Source organism: Leucopleurus acutus (assembly GCF_964270905.1).
Source record: "Leucopleurus acutus genome assembly, chromosome: 3".
Lineage (NCBI taxonomy): Eukaryota > Metazoa > Chordata > Mammalia > Artiodactyla > Delphinidae > Leucopleurus > Leucopleurus acutus.
The window spans coordinates 81,954,275-81,969,285 of record NC_139145.1 but is presented as its reverse complement, the minus strand read 5'-3'; the positions used below and the strand labels follow the sequence as shown (position 1 = coordinate 81,969,285).

The 15,011-nt window shown below is 37.9% G+C and overlaps 2 protein-coding genes across 3 annotated transcripts in view; both read right to left on the bottom strand.

Annotated features, from left to right (window-relative positions):
• PGGT1B (protein geranylgeranyltransferase type I subunit beta) overlaps positions 1 to 5,259 on the bottom strand; it is a gene marked incomplete at its 5' end in the record, with an annotated part of 60,878 nt that extends 55,619 nt beyond the window's left edge. Inside the window, one exon of the mRNA XM_082836599.1 lies at positions 5,120 to 5,259. Within this exon, the coding sequence (XP_082692725.1) occupies positions 5,120 to 5,259 (140 nt within the window). The remainder of the gene's footprint in view (positions 1 to 5,119) is intronic.
• A 3,363-nt stretch (positions 5,260 to 8,622) lies between these two features.
• Positions 8,623 to 15,011, bottom strand: part of CCDC112 (coiled-coil domain containing 112) — a gene marked incomplete at its 5' end in the record, with an annotated part of 28,248 nt that continues 21,859 nt past the window's right edge. The window contains 4 exons of one of the 2 annotated variants that reach the window (XM_082835551.1): positions 8,623 to 8,784; positions 9,000 to 9,118; positions 10,019 to 10,114; positions 11,554 to 11,967. In XM_082835551.1, the coding sequence (XP_082691677.1) occupies positions 8,754 to 8,784; positions 9,000 to 9,118; positions 10,019 to 10,114; positions 11,554 to 11,967 (660 nt within the window). In that variant the 3' untranslated portion in view covers positions 8,623 to 8,753. The remainder of the gene's footprint in view (positions 8,785 to 8,999; positions 9,119 to 10,018; positions 10,115 to 11,553; positions 11,968 to 15,011) is intronic. The other variant, XM_082835550.1, reaches the window with a different exon arrangement.

Here is a 15,011-nt window from a genome sequence, read left to right as displayed (position 1 = left end):
CCTGGTGTTTGGGTAAGTGGGGACGGGGTGGAGGATGGGGAGCTTCCCACATGATTCTAAAGGGCAGCCAGGCTTTAGAAGCACAGCGATTCTCCACTAGGGCAATACTGTTCCCCAGCGGACATTCTGAAGACAATTTTGGTTTTCACCACTAGGGAAGGGTGCTATTTGGCATCTAGTTGGTGAAAGCCAGGGATGCTGCTAAATGTACTATGATGCACAAGACAGCCCCAGTCAACAAAGAAGTGTCTGGCCCAAAATGTCAACAGTGCTGAGGTCTAGAAACTCTCCTCTAAAGTCATACTGTTATCTGTATATAAGAGATACCTGAATGATCTGTTTTTCTGTTTTACTTGCTCCACGGTATGGATGCAAACACCAGAATTCAGTCATCCGATGGTAAACTATTTTGAAGTCCTGCCTACTTAACTATTAAAAGCTTCTCGAGGTCCAGCATTTTCAACTCATAGCAGTTTAGACTAAGGTTTATAGGATTAACAACACTATAGTGAAAAGCCTGTTTATCAAGTTAAGCACCCAGCAGTGGCTGGCAGACAGAACCAAGAAGTCAGTTTGGAGCAAACATCCAGACTTCCTCTAAGGATAATAATAAAGTATTCCTTTTCTGACCACACTAGAGTTCTCAAGTAGTCCTAAAACACTGAGAGGGAGAGAATTAAATAAGTCACATGGAATAAAAAGGAATTCTGGGCTGTGGGCCTCTGGGAGAAATAATGTAGGGTTTTGTGGTGCCCAGTTGACTGCTGCTTGGGGCAGAGACTGCTGGGCAACCTGCCTTGGTTCAGGCATCTAGAGGGGTAATCTTGCCAATGCATGCACCTAAAATCAGGCCAGTGAAGTGATTTTTACTTTATTACTTCTTTGGAGAGCATCTGTCTGTTTTCTTCCTTTCTTCTTTTCCCTAGAATTGAACTCTGAAAAACTGAACTAAGCCATGTCTTCCTGCCCCTTCTCCTCCTCTGGACAGTATATATAAAAAGTTTATCTTACTTGGACGAACAAGTAACATCCCCCCCACCGCCCCACCCCCCCCACCCCCACAATCAAGTTGCTTCACCAATAGATCAATTTGCAGGTAAACTAAATGATGTTTCTAAGCGCTACTACAGATAACATCCTCTTCCTTTCTAAATCTGCTCCTTTTGCCTCTTGTTCTCTAGACCAGTTGCTAGTTCCAACCCTAGAATTCTGGGACTCCTCCTTCTTTCTTCATACCCTCCTTTCTGTCCCTAATTTTGCTGTCCCAGCACTTGACTCCTGGACTATTGCAACAGCTTCCTAATTGGTGCCCCTGGTTCTGGTTTTGTCCCACTTGATACAATAACCAACCTCAAATCCAATGATCACTCTAAAATGCATATCTAACCAGAAAGATCCACTGCTTGGCAACTGCCCGTCACTTACATGGTATCAAATTCCCAGGTTCTTGACACGGCAAAGAAAACCTATGTCTACCTCTCCATACTAAATTCCTACCACACCTGCCTTACATTTTGAACCACTGTCAGAGAACTGACTGGTGTTTCCCTGCTCAATACTCACTTATCTATCTTTATTGTCTTTATTTATTGTCCTTTTGCCTATAATCCACTCACCCACACAAAACCTCAACACATTCTTTAATATTTAGCTCCAGGGTTACTTCTTCCAGGAAGGCTCAGACTCTTCCTCAGAGTCTCTCTTCAGGTTGATTACGTAGGTGCTTCCGGAATGCCCTGTGAATATCACAATCACCGTGCAAACAAAATCAACGTGGGCCAGGGGATCAGCAGCATCAGCCTCACCCGGGAGCCTGTCACAACTGCAGCATCTCAGACCCTACCCAGACCTACGTAATGAGAACCTGCAGTTTAACAAGATCCCCAGGTGATTCATATGCACATTAGAGCTGGGAAGCAGTGTTGTATTAAATAATCTGTTTGTACTTTTGTTTCTCCTATTAGGCAAACCGTCTCAAACTTTAGTGTGCATCAGAACTACCTGGGATGCTTATTATGAACCTAGACTCCCAGGCCCATACAGAAAGTCGAACGCAGTAGATCTGGGGAGGGGCTCAGGTATGTGTATTTTTATAAGTACTCTGTTATCACTGATTAAAAGCCTCCCTCACCAACACACTTTGAGAGACACACTGCCAGACTGTGATATACTTCAGATAATGGAGAGAACAAAAGGAGAAGTTGCTGGCTGGTAGGCAGCTCAATGGTTACAACACAGGATACAAAGGGGATACGGAGGAAACCAGGATAGAAAGATTGTGAATGTCTTGGGGCGGGGGAAAATCATCTAAACCCTTCCTCTAGAAGAGCTGGGTCTGTAAAAATAACATAAAAGAAAATGGTCAATATTTTGCTCCCCAACTTAAAAAGGCCTACTCTAATGCCCACTGCCCAAACACAAATGACAACAATATCACATAACCAAAAAGCTCTCTAAGCCACTCATGAAAAGAAACCTGTTAACTGACAAAGCTCACAATCCAAGGTCTATCTATATTCACTTGAGTTAACTAGTAACCATCACTTTTCAGAAGTTAATATAAAAGAAAAACCTCGAGTGAATCAACAAACAGTATACCTTATAATTTTCATAAAGCCACTGCTATTAGAAAAATTAAAATTATTCTATTGATCGGGCTAAAAAAAACAGGGAAATAGAATAATTTTGTCAAAATGGTGGGTCAGAAAATAAGGGTCTAAATGTCTAGTTCAATATTAGCCTTCCTAGGAGTCAGCTGTTTCACATCTATCAGTAAAAAGAAATGAACACAGGAAAACCTGAATCATTGCTTTATACCTATCCCCATACCCAGATACATGGTAGCCCCTCAATAAATGCTTGTGAATTGAACTATAATACTAGCTAAGAATTATGACTCAGTTAATACATCGTTTTATCTTAAAACTCTATTAGTAAAAATTTCGTGACCCAGTCACCTTTGCTTAAAAAGTTGGAGCTTCTCCACAAGCATCTTAAAGTCAATTATGAGTCACATACACCACAAAAGGACTTAATGCTGAACTAAGGAAAGTAAAGAATGTGAATCAGGAAAGACAAAAATTGAAAAACTTAAAAAAAATTACCACAAAACCCAGTATGTGCATATTATCTTAAATGTGGTTATGAATTGAGCCATTAAAAAAACCAAAATGATAAAACATACTTAAGTGACAAACATGAGGCATAAAAAGGATGTAATTAATATCTCTTAAACTAGTGCACTGTGATATTACATATCTATTATCTAATATACAATGCCTGGTGTAAATCCTAAGATCATACTAAGTTATTAAATCTATTGTTAAGTTAGTTGTTTAATCAGACAATTTATGCTGCGAGCAGGATTACAGTTTGCTGCCAACATGCGTTAGTCTGTATGATTTTGTCCTTGCTGAATTTTATAGACCAAACACACTAGCATTTTGAAAATGCAACCACAGACCTGTGATAGCTACAAGCAAAGTTCAACTGTTTAACAGTCAAAATAGGACGGATGTTTTTCTTTATTCAAATGCTTTAAATTAATATAAAATTAATCCTCATAAAATATGTGATTTATCAATGTATTTCTAAACATCCCATATCATTACAATCAATGACTGAGTCTTGGAAATGTTAAATTAGATCGAGGTATGAGCTCTGCTAGTCAATCAATATACATAGATGGAGAAAGGAATATAAACGATGCTTCACTCTTTCTTTAGCAAAAATCTGTTCATCCTTCAGGGCTCAGCTCGGAATAGTTATTCAACAAATATGTCCTTATTGCCTTCTCTTATGCCAGATATTAGTCAAGGTTCTAGTGCAATGCTGTCCAGCAGGACTTTTTGAGATGACGTAAATGTTGAGATAGAAACAAAAGCCACAGGCCAATGTGGTGACCGAGCACTTGAAAAGTGGTATCTACTGGAAACAAAGGAAGTGAATTTTTAATCTTATTTCATTTTAATTAATTCACATTTAAATATTGAAATGTGGCTACCAAATTGGACAGGGCAGCCCTGGTATTACAGAGGTAAACAAGAAAGACAAAAATCCTGCCTTCATGAAGTCTACAATCCTGTGTGAAAGAAGGGTATCATCAATATATAATTTCAGGTGGTGACTGGAAGTAGTCTCCTTTGGAAAGGGTGATTAGGGAAGGTCTCTCTAAGGAAATCCGGGTTAGGAACCTGCCCTATTGAAACTGCCTGTACGTCTTGTTCAGCTGTCCTCCAGCACCTACCATAATAAATATTTCTTGACCATGCATGCGAAAGTAATCTATAAAACTTCCAAAACTGAAGTGTTCAAAATACACCACAGACTCAGTTACGAAAATACGGAAAAGATCAGAGCAAAACCAATTGGCTCTCTCTTCCAAGCCAGTCCCATGAAGCTTTGGAGTCTCACTTCAAAACACAACAGTGCAAAGCAAAGATCGCCGCCTCCTTTCGTTATTCTCATCCCCAGACGTTTACTCTTAATGACTAACTCACAGTTTCTTAGCCTCTGCCAGATCACAGTCCTCAGACCACCCCAACTCACAATGCTATTGCAAATAAACTTTAACAGGCTGCTTCCAGCAACAATGCAACTCTTTCGCCAATCCTATCATTAGATTTACGATTCCTGGAAAGTTCTTATCTACGCAAACCTTAGAAGCTCCCTATCGCTCCTATACACTGAACACCATACAGGCATTCAATTAAGAATTAATGACTTTATGGACGAAAGGGAAGCACTGGAGAGGCTATTTAGGTAAAATACGATGACAAACCCTTTGTCTTTTTCTGTTTATACTCGGAAGCGAGGCCAAGGGACTCACAGGTTCGGAGCAGGGTAAAAAGGAAGCTCAAAGTTGAGACGAAAACATGGTTGAGAAGTGAAAAGGGCGAAACCTGTAGATTCCAAAAGCCCTCGACTTACAGCTCGCCCCAGCCCTCTCGCCGTAGCTCGCGGGAGCGAGGGTGACTGCAGCCCGGCCCGGGAGGGGAAGCAGTGCCGGGTGGTCGGTGGCGCAGCCCTCAGCGGGCGCCCACTTAGCCATCAGGCTCCGCAGCGCCTTTCCGGGGGGCCGGGCCCTGTGTCGGCCTCGCTGACTGTGGCCACCAGTTACCTGCTGGTCTCGAGCGAAGAGTAGCGCTCCGGCAAGACCTGGAGGCAGCGCTGGAAGAACCGCACGTGCCGGTCCCGTAGGAAATCCAGCCGCTCTCCCTCTCCACTCCCAGCCGGCCTCTCTTCCTCCGTGGCCGCCATGCTGCTACGGAAACGACGTCCGCCGCGACCCGGAAGCAGTTGCCTCGCGGCGCGAAGAAAACCCAAGGGGCAACACCTGGGGGTCGGGTGGGGCGGGCAAGTGCGCCCTCCGCTTCCCACTTCGGTGATTGAAGCTACACGCTGGCAACGGAAGGCCTTACGCGGCGCGGCGCTTTATCCCTCCCATTTCTCCGTAGGTAGCGCACGACCCCGCCTTTTCTACGCTAAGCTCCAAAGGTTTGCAAACACCTCGCAAGCCTTGTAAAATTCAGCCCACAAATCCACAAATCCTTCCAGAACTTTTATCTTGGATATTTGGGAGGAAGTGCAAGGTCAGTAGCTTCAAGTTCGCTTTGAGAAAAGTAAGGCACTAAAGAACATGAAGATGGTACATATGAAAATAGAGATGGGCCACTATAAATTTGCCAACAGACTCATTTTTGGAAGGCCACAGTTTTAAGCTGAATGGATGGAGAAACTCAATCTACAAATCAAATTATTTGGTTATGGGGATAACCAAATGCTTATTAAATAATTATCGACACACACACACACTCCCTGTTCACTCGCATGCGAGGATTTGTATCATTTGCTTTTACGGGACAAAGATTTTACTCCTTGAGTCAATATGTCATCCAGCACCAATGTTGGATCAATTTGCAACGTGTTCTCTACGCATATGCTAAAAAAATGAAATAACATAGGCTTCTAGCTTTTTTTTTTCTTCTTCAAAAAGAGGGATTTAAGTTGCTTAAACCATATATTCTTCCCTTTAAAAGTTTACGATTCAGTCTTGGGGGGAAAAAATCCACGCAAAGATCAGGCCTGAACTTGGTTTTTATAATCAACTAATAGAAGTTTGGGCATAATTTCAATTGTTAGCTTTCTTAGAAAATGTATTTCTTAAAAAACATACCACGTGGGCTGGAGTTATCCTAATTCACCAATCCAAAGCACCCTGCATAATGTTAGGTACTAGTAACTAATTATGCACAGGTACTCCTGCATGTCTTTAACAAATATTGCATTAACAACTGCCAGGTAGGGGCAGAGGGCTGTCCCTGGTGCTTCCCTACAAATACAGAGGCCAACAGTCCTTGCCATTTAGGTATACCCAGTTTAGAGGAGTTTTCACTTCATTATTACAATGAAGATTTTTCTCTCTCACTTACACATATACACCACAAAATGTTTGAAGATGTTCAAAGTGAAATTACATCACACACATATAACTTACTAGAATCAATTATGCACATTCTATATAAACTCAGAAAGACAATCCTATTCAACCTGGCCCTTAAAGGGGAGCCAATATTTCATCTGATTCTCAGCCCACGAACCACTAATCTGATCCAAATCTGGCGGAAATACTTCTATGGTGGACTCATTGAGAGATAATATACCTCCTAGGTAAGTAATCACCCACCTTTTCATGGGTGATTCTGACCATACAAGATTTTTGACATACATGTGACAGAATCTAACACCCTACATAAAATGTCACTCTACATTATTAGTTAAGAAGTATAAATAGCACAAGTCTTCAAAGTATAGGAATGATAATCTATAAAATTGAATACTATTTATCCATTAAATGATAATGTTTGAACTATACAGAAACAGAAAAATATGTGATGTAATGTTAAGCGATTACAGTGTAATATCTAAAATGTATTCTAAGACTACCTATTTAAAATATGTAGGTGTATTTCTGGAAGAAATTACCTTAGGGTAGTGGAATTATGGGTGCTTTATAACATTTTTCCTTTAGTGTTTTTTTCTAAATTTCTTATTAATATACTTTTTAATCTGGTATAAGAAATGTTTATTTGACATCTCTTCTATGAGCCTGTAACTGTAGACATTATTAATTATGTTTATTGTACGTCCTATATACAAAGGATCCATATGATAAATTCCTCATTTATTTTATCAATAGATTCAGTTAGAAGGACTAGTTTCTTCAAAATACTTCCATACTTACTTTTATTAAAAAAAACAAAACAAAAAATAAAACAAAAAGCTATAAGAACCATATCACCCAGTAAGCTTACCTTAGATGCAGGAAACTAAAAGCTGTATTTGCGTACAACAAAAAGCAACACGTTAGAAAGTAATGTATAAGAAACCTTTACTTTTCTGTATCTTGTCGCTGTTCAATTCTGTTTTTAAATTTCCTTGTCCTGTTCTTTGTTTTATTTCTAAACTGCCTCAAATCATTTTAAAAAGTTAAGGAGAACAAGTACAATAAATGAAATGGGCATTCCTGATTAAGGATGTTTTATATTAATTCTCTCATTTTGCACCAATAATTGTATAATCAGAATTCAGTTTCCATAATTTGGAGGCCATCTACTTTGAATATTAACTTTGAAATATGAAAAGGTTTTGACTACTACTCATAGTAAATTTCTGAGTCATTTGACCTAAATGTATCAAATTACAATTAAAGATACTCTAATATAAAAGTTATAAGAAATGAGTTTCTATATTTATTATGTATATGATGCCTTTCCTATAAGATGGGAACTCATTAAAGTTAGGGACTAAGATTTTTTTAATATGAAAAGTTGAGTCAAATTAAGTTAAATTGTGTTTTCATTTACAAAAGTTTGGAGATTTTAAAATTAACTCTTTTGACCAAATATATTAGTCTAGCAATTTTAAAACATTTTAAATACCACTAAGAGAAATCATAGTATTCTAAAGCCAGCTTATTTCAGATAATGTTTCAAAACAGAAGATTTTCATATTTTGAGGCAAACAAAGCAGAAAAGAAAACTGCATCAGCCAAGAAGATGTGAAAGACACAAGATTTTATAAATGTGTGGAGTCCAGAAAGGCTGAAAGGAGATTTGGAATAGCTAAAGGAAACCAAAAAGATTAAATATCAATAATACAAATAATAGGGTATATATGAGATGAGAGGCATATTTTTAAAATAAATATTCTCTATATAAAACAAAGCATGCTTCAAACAAATACAAAATATTTGGTACACAAAAATGTAGTAACTGACAAATTACCAATTTGTTAAACTTAGAAAAAATACCAACTTATTTCATAACTCAAAAAAAAAAACTTTACATTTTTGTTACTCAGGCTAATTTAGCTCCAAGTTATAAATCTTACAATTTTGGTTTAAAAATGTTACTGTATGATTGTCTCAATTTATTTTGCTATGCAGTGACAAAAACAAAGTATCTTTCAAATGTTCTAAGTATTTAAATGAAATACTGTTTCTAACATAGACTTATTCAAGGAACTTTTACATCAATAATAGGCCAACTTGTACATTAATTACCCTCTTAGTATAAACAGGAAACACTAATGACAATGCCTCATGGAACTTAATACCTGCCAATTCACATGCAACACAATAATCAATCTGACTAGGCTAGTAATATTTCAAGACCACAGTCACTCTCTCCTATAACGGAATACGCTAACATTCTCATCAACTGAATGCCAATTTCATTATCCCATATTCTTTTCTAAACTCCTTGTCTCCAGGTTGGAATAGCCCTAAGGAGAAGAAGAAAAGAGCAATTACAAATATATAGGATATTTTTTTAAAAGTTCTGATTAAATGTTAACTTTAAAAAAAGTATATAGATTTGTTTTATCAACTTTTTATTATAAAACACAATATACATACATAAACTGCATAAAATATATACAATTTATATGCAGTTTATTAAATTAGTATAGAGTGAACACCCATTCTAACTCCTTTTTACCTATGTGGGATATGTAGAAGTGGCCCAGAGCCTGTTGGTCCTATCTTTTTGGTGCGTTCTTCCCAACCTTTGGTAGGTTTGTAAACTCTAGAGGGATCTCTACTAATGTTGTTTTCAACCTGTAATCAGAAGTAAAATGAGTGCCAGTTAATTTATATGAACTATTAAGTTTGTACTTGTAAGATCCTTAGTAACAGACAGAAGTTTTAAGGAAAATACTTGATATTCGCTAGACAGAAATAAAACCGTTTCAGTAAACTTATAATTGTGCTCATATAGCTAAAATAAAATTTGGATTATATCAATCTATTAATAAAGTGTTAATTTAGGGGTTTTTCTAGTTCAATTATTTTTTTTTTTGCGGTCCGCAGGCCTCTCACTGTTGTGGCCTCTCCCGTTGCGGAGCACAGGCTCCGGAGGCGCAGGCTCAGCGGCCATGGCTCATGGGCCCAGCCGCTCCGCGGCATGTGGGATCTTCCCGGACCGGGGCACAAACCTGTGTCCCCTGCATCGGCAGGCGGTGGGAAGCCCAAGTTCAATTATTTTATTCTACTTCCACTGTTGTATTTTTTTCTATTTCTATCATGAGGGAAATGTAATGCAGCAAAGTATGATAGTGATATAGCCAGACAATAAATTTAAGGTAAATAAACACCAGTAAGTCCTTTGTTTTATCCATGAGAGTCACCAGTATCTTTATCACCAATGAAATTAAACAATGCTCATAGCTGCTATAGGTCTAAAATATAGGCTCATATAGGAAGAATGAAGAAAAGAGTGAAGAGTAAGAAGAGAGAAGGAATTTAGGGTAAAAGAAAATGAGGTGCTTATAATGTGAAATGGTAGAATTCAAACAACAGCTGCTTAAGTTGTACCAAGTCATTTTTTGTAATATGTAAATAAATAAGTGTGAAATAAAGGAGATGGATAAAAAGAAAATGGATTTTATGTTTGTATCCTTACAAATCAATGAATTAGGATAATAACAATGAAAATAAATTAATCTCAGGACTGAGTACCTTTTCTTTTAATTTTGCCAGTTTTCTTTGTTTTTCTGCCTTTTCATCTTCCTTTGATTGTCTATCTAGAATTTTCAGTTCAAGTTTATGTAAATCCTAAAAGACATATACCAACAAAAAAGATAACATTAAGAAATTAAAATCAGCTAGAATCTGTTTCAAAGTTTATTAAAGTAAACTTTAATAAAGTTTAAAGTAAAATTAAATTACCTTAAGTAGCAATACTCCTTTAATATCAACTTTTTCCAAAAAAGGTAAGAGCTTTATTTTCTGAATATACATGTAATACACGCACATCCTTTCTGAATCACCTTCTTTTAGGTGTTTCTTGTTTTATTTTATGGCTCAGTCTAAAACTTCCTTTTAATGGGTGAGTTAGCCTGTTTTCACTTATCAATACAGATATGTCTGGTTTTAGACCTCTCATATATTTTCTGTATAACAGGTTTTCTTTTTTTTCCTAAGCCTTTAATTATGTGACCTGCTTGCCTTTTTGGGGAGTGGATCTTTTGTTATTTAGGGAGATTTTTATATATGAACTGAAAGAAATCCCACTAGTAATGTGTTTTTTTCTATTATTTTTCTTTGTATTTCCCTTATTTTTGCTTTATGAGTGTTGTTCCTATGTATTCTGATGCATTAACAATTCATAGCACTTACCTCTCATTTGTACTCTTTTTCATTTTAAAGTACCCTTCCTTGTCTTTTTTAATACATTTGGACTGAATTCCACCCTGTCTGATAATAAGATTGCAACTTCTTTCTTTGATTAGGATTTTTCTTATATACATTTGTTTAAAATCACCTATAATCCTCTCAGCAATAACCTTGATTCCTTTAAGTATATGTTGAGTATCTATAATGTGCTAGACCCTAGGGTAAAGGATGAACAAAAAGGGCAAAACCTCTGCCTTCATGGAGCTTACATTATGGTAGGGAGATGGACAGTGAACTAGTAAGCAAATCACCTATAGGGAAAAGCCAGCCAGTTCGGCAAAGGAAACAAGACATTCATGGCCTGGCCTGTGGCTACCTTTCCAGCCTTGTCTCCTGCTGGTTCCCATCTCCCAGTTGATGCCCTAAAAATACTGAAGTGTTTACAGTTTCCCCCACAAACTACTCTGTTACACTCCTCCAAGTTGCCCATTCATGTTCACTCTACTAAGAAAGATCTCCCCTTTCCTTCCCCTTTCTTCTCTTCCAAGACTCAACTCAAGTATCACCTTCTGTCTCACACTCACAGTTATGGTAAGCTTTCTTTCTTGCACATCCACCTCCGAAAGTTCTCTGTCCACACCTCAATCACCACACTGTTTACCATATTATACTGAAGTCCTCTATTTGCACACCAGTCTTTCCCAGTAGACTATAATCTACTAGAAAGCAGGGAGCATGGCCCACTTATTTTGGTGTACTAATGCTAGGTCCAGGCCAGATATATAAGAAGGATTCAATTAATTTTTGCTGAACTGAACCTGGAAGTAATACCTCCATGTGTATCACTGAAAAATTATTTAGGAAATGTATTTACTCACTCTTTCTTGAAACCTGGAAATTTCATCAGCAGCGGTTTTTCTTTTTTCTGCCTTTTCTGTCTTTTCCCTAATCTCCTTTTCAAGTCTCAAAAATTCTTCCTGTTCCTTCTTCTGCTGGGTATAAGTTTCTAGCAGCAATTTTAGTTTACATTGGCGTTGACGTTCTTTCTGCTGCTTTTTCTCCTTCTCTTGCTCTTCTTTTAACTGGGAAGCATATTTCATTGACATTTCTATACTTTTCTGTTTTTTCCAAGCTTCAACTGCCAATTTCTGCTTCTTTCTTTGTTCTTCTTTTTGCTTTTGATTATCTTCCTGTTTATTATGAAAAAGCATTGGTATGTTCTCCGCTTTTTCCTTTATCTTGAAAATTTCCTCCTTTTTTTGCTGCTTTTTGGTTTTCCAATTCTGAATAGACTAAATGGTTAAAACATAGCAAGAAAAAATATTTTTAATAGCCAAAAGCATTTTATTTTTTAATTTGGCCACACTGTGCAGCATGCGGGATCTTACTTCCCCAACCAGTGATCGAACCTGGGCCCCGGCAGTGAAAGAGCTGAGTCCTAACCACTGGACTGCCAGAAAATTCCCACCAAAACCATTTTAAAATACAACCTCAAATCCATCTTTCTTTCTAGAATAGTGATGCAGGATGCTAGTTGCTTAGTTTTTAAAAGTGTTTTTTTAAACCAATGCAGGTTTTTTCTATTTCTATTTGTAAAAAATTTAATGTATCTTTTAAAACACTGAATAATGGCTATTCCATCAGCCTTTCTCTTCCTCTTTTAATCCCCAGGTACACAAGGACAACACCTCATTAAGTATCTTCCTCCCCTTTACCTCCTTCATTTGTGTTCAGGGGAAACATCCCTTTCCTCTGATCATTTCACTTCTGCTTCCAAATCCTCTTTCTAGGCTTAGAATCCTTTCTGAGTGACCTATCTCTGGTCAAAATATCAGAAGAGGAATTAAAAGTGGGGTAGTTGAGAGTATGTGCTCTGAAGCCAGGTATTTGGGACCAAATCCTGGTTTTGCCATTTACTAGGTGTAACCTTGGACGAGTCACTAAATGTCTCTGTCCTCATTTTGCTCATCTGTAAGTGGTAGGCAGCACTTCTCAAACAGGGTTGTTGTGAAGTTTAAATGAGTAAATGCCTGGCACATAGTGCTTTGTAAGTGTAAAAAAAAGTAAAAAGTAAAATAGCTTCAGATCTTTATATATGGGTATGTAAAGATTATTTAAAATTCTAGCAGCCTTCTCTGACATAAAGGAAACATCCACTGAATTACTTTCCCCTCAAGTTGGGAAATCATTTCCTCATCTTTCCTTATGGTATATCATTCATTTTCATTAAATAAATCCTTATGCTATGTGTACTATACGCAAGACAATGTGACGGGAACCATAGAAGATTAAAACAATATCAAATGCCATCTAGTATAGTGCTACTCAAAGTACTGGTCCACAACAATATCAGGAATTCATGCCAGGATGTACATCAGTGTACTGCTTCCTCAATGAGAAAGTTTTCTATGAAAAAACAGCCACCTGAACTAAATAGTGTACTTACTGGGTAGCTGATTCTCATGCAATCATGATAACTCACTGAAGACCAGAATAGTTTGCAAACTAACATCCAGTCCATGCACCAAGTTTGAGCAGCATTGCTTGAGGTGAGATATGTACATAAATACTAGAATACAGAATGTGCCATCGCACATCACACAAGACGTATAAACAAGTACTAGTGAAATTCTGAGCGGACTATTTATGTTTGAGTGAGCAGAAAGGAAGCAGCATCTGATCTGGGCAGATTTGGGCAGGTTGATAGTGGAAGGGGGAAGAAAGAAGGAGGTTCCAAAAAGTGAGAACAAGATAAGCAAGGGTAGTTGGGCCAGAAAGTTCATGGAATGTCTGAAAATAAGTATGTTCATTTAGGCAAAACACAGGATATATTAGAGGAAATGGGAGATAAAAATGGTAAATTTCCTACTCAACATTTGAAACTCAACAGATTTGAAACTGCATTCCTGATGCTGTACCCCCAAACTTCCCTCTTCTCTTCCACCATGTCCTACTTCAGTAAATGACACCTCCACTTTCACACCCCCTCTTACCTCACCCCTACATCCGATCAATCATCAGATATCAGGAAACAGAGTGGCTGGGAATAAGAAGAGAAAGCCGGAATCCAGGTGGTTTACCTTCATTACAAGAAGCACTGTGTCTGTTCCTTTTCCCTAGAGAGGTGGTTCTCAAACTTTAGCTTGTTAACACAATAACCTAGAGTACTTGTTTAAACACAGATTTTGGGGCCCCGCCCCCAGAGTTGAGATTAGGTCTGGGGTTGGGGCCTGCTAAATTCTAACAAGTTCCCAGGTGATGCTGACTTTGCTGGTCCACAGACCACTTTGCTGGCCTGTGGACCTCAAGTTTTCAGTATCGTGGAGAAAAAAATCCCAAATAATTCTTAATTGCTTGTTATTTTGAGTTTTTAAAAATGACTTATGTTTCAAAGTTTTTCTTAAAGTTTCAAGTCTCAACCTTACGAACATTCAACTTATTTTGGGCAGAAACAACTGCAACAACAAATGCCAGCTATTTCTTCTAAAACTTTAGACTACACGTGCAATCAAATATTTCTTTAATGCTCCTTAGGTATGCTGTTTGTTGAACTGTCATACCTTTCTTGTTAAACCAATCGAGTTAAAGTTTATCTAGCTGAAGTCTACAAAAAAGTGACTCAAACTTAGACTATCTAAACCCATGGTTCTTGACCAGGGGCAATTTTTACCCTCCAGGGGACATCTGGTAATGTCTGGAAATATTTTTGATAATCGCAATTCAGGGGCTGCTACCAGCATCTAACGGGTGAATGGGTGGAGGTCAAGGATGCTGCTAACCATCCTACAATGCACAGGAGAGCCCCCAGAGCGAAGAATTATCCAGCCCAAATGGTCAACAATGCTAATGTTGAGAAATCCTGATCTAAACCAGAGCCAGAATAATATTTTTGTGAAAATGGAACTTTTTAGGTATTTGCTGCAATTAAGAGTTACCCCTTTACTCTGGAGTTGCCAAAATTTTGAGTCTTTTAAAATAAACAATGAGGCTGAAGTGCCAAAACTAAAAGAAACTTTTGAGTCAAGAGCTTCCTTTCTACTGCCTCTTTATTTTCTGTTGAAAATAATGTGGCCTTTGCTGGTAAGATGACTTTTATCAAAAGCCTGGGTAAATCTGCATTTCCCACACTTCTAGTGGACACAGAGGGTGTTGCCCACTGTCAGACATTTTCTGACCCACTGTATTATTTACTGGAGTAGATATGCTGGATGTTGAGGATGTCCAACTATAGTTCCACTAAAATGACTTCACTTCTCAATGCCTCAGTTTCACCCTCTGTAAGATGGGGGGAAAAACTGTAACATACCTCATGGGGTTGTTGTAAAGTTAATAATAC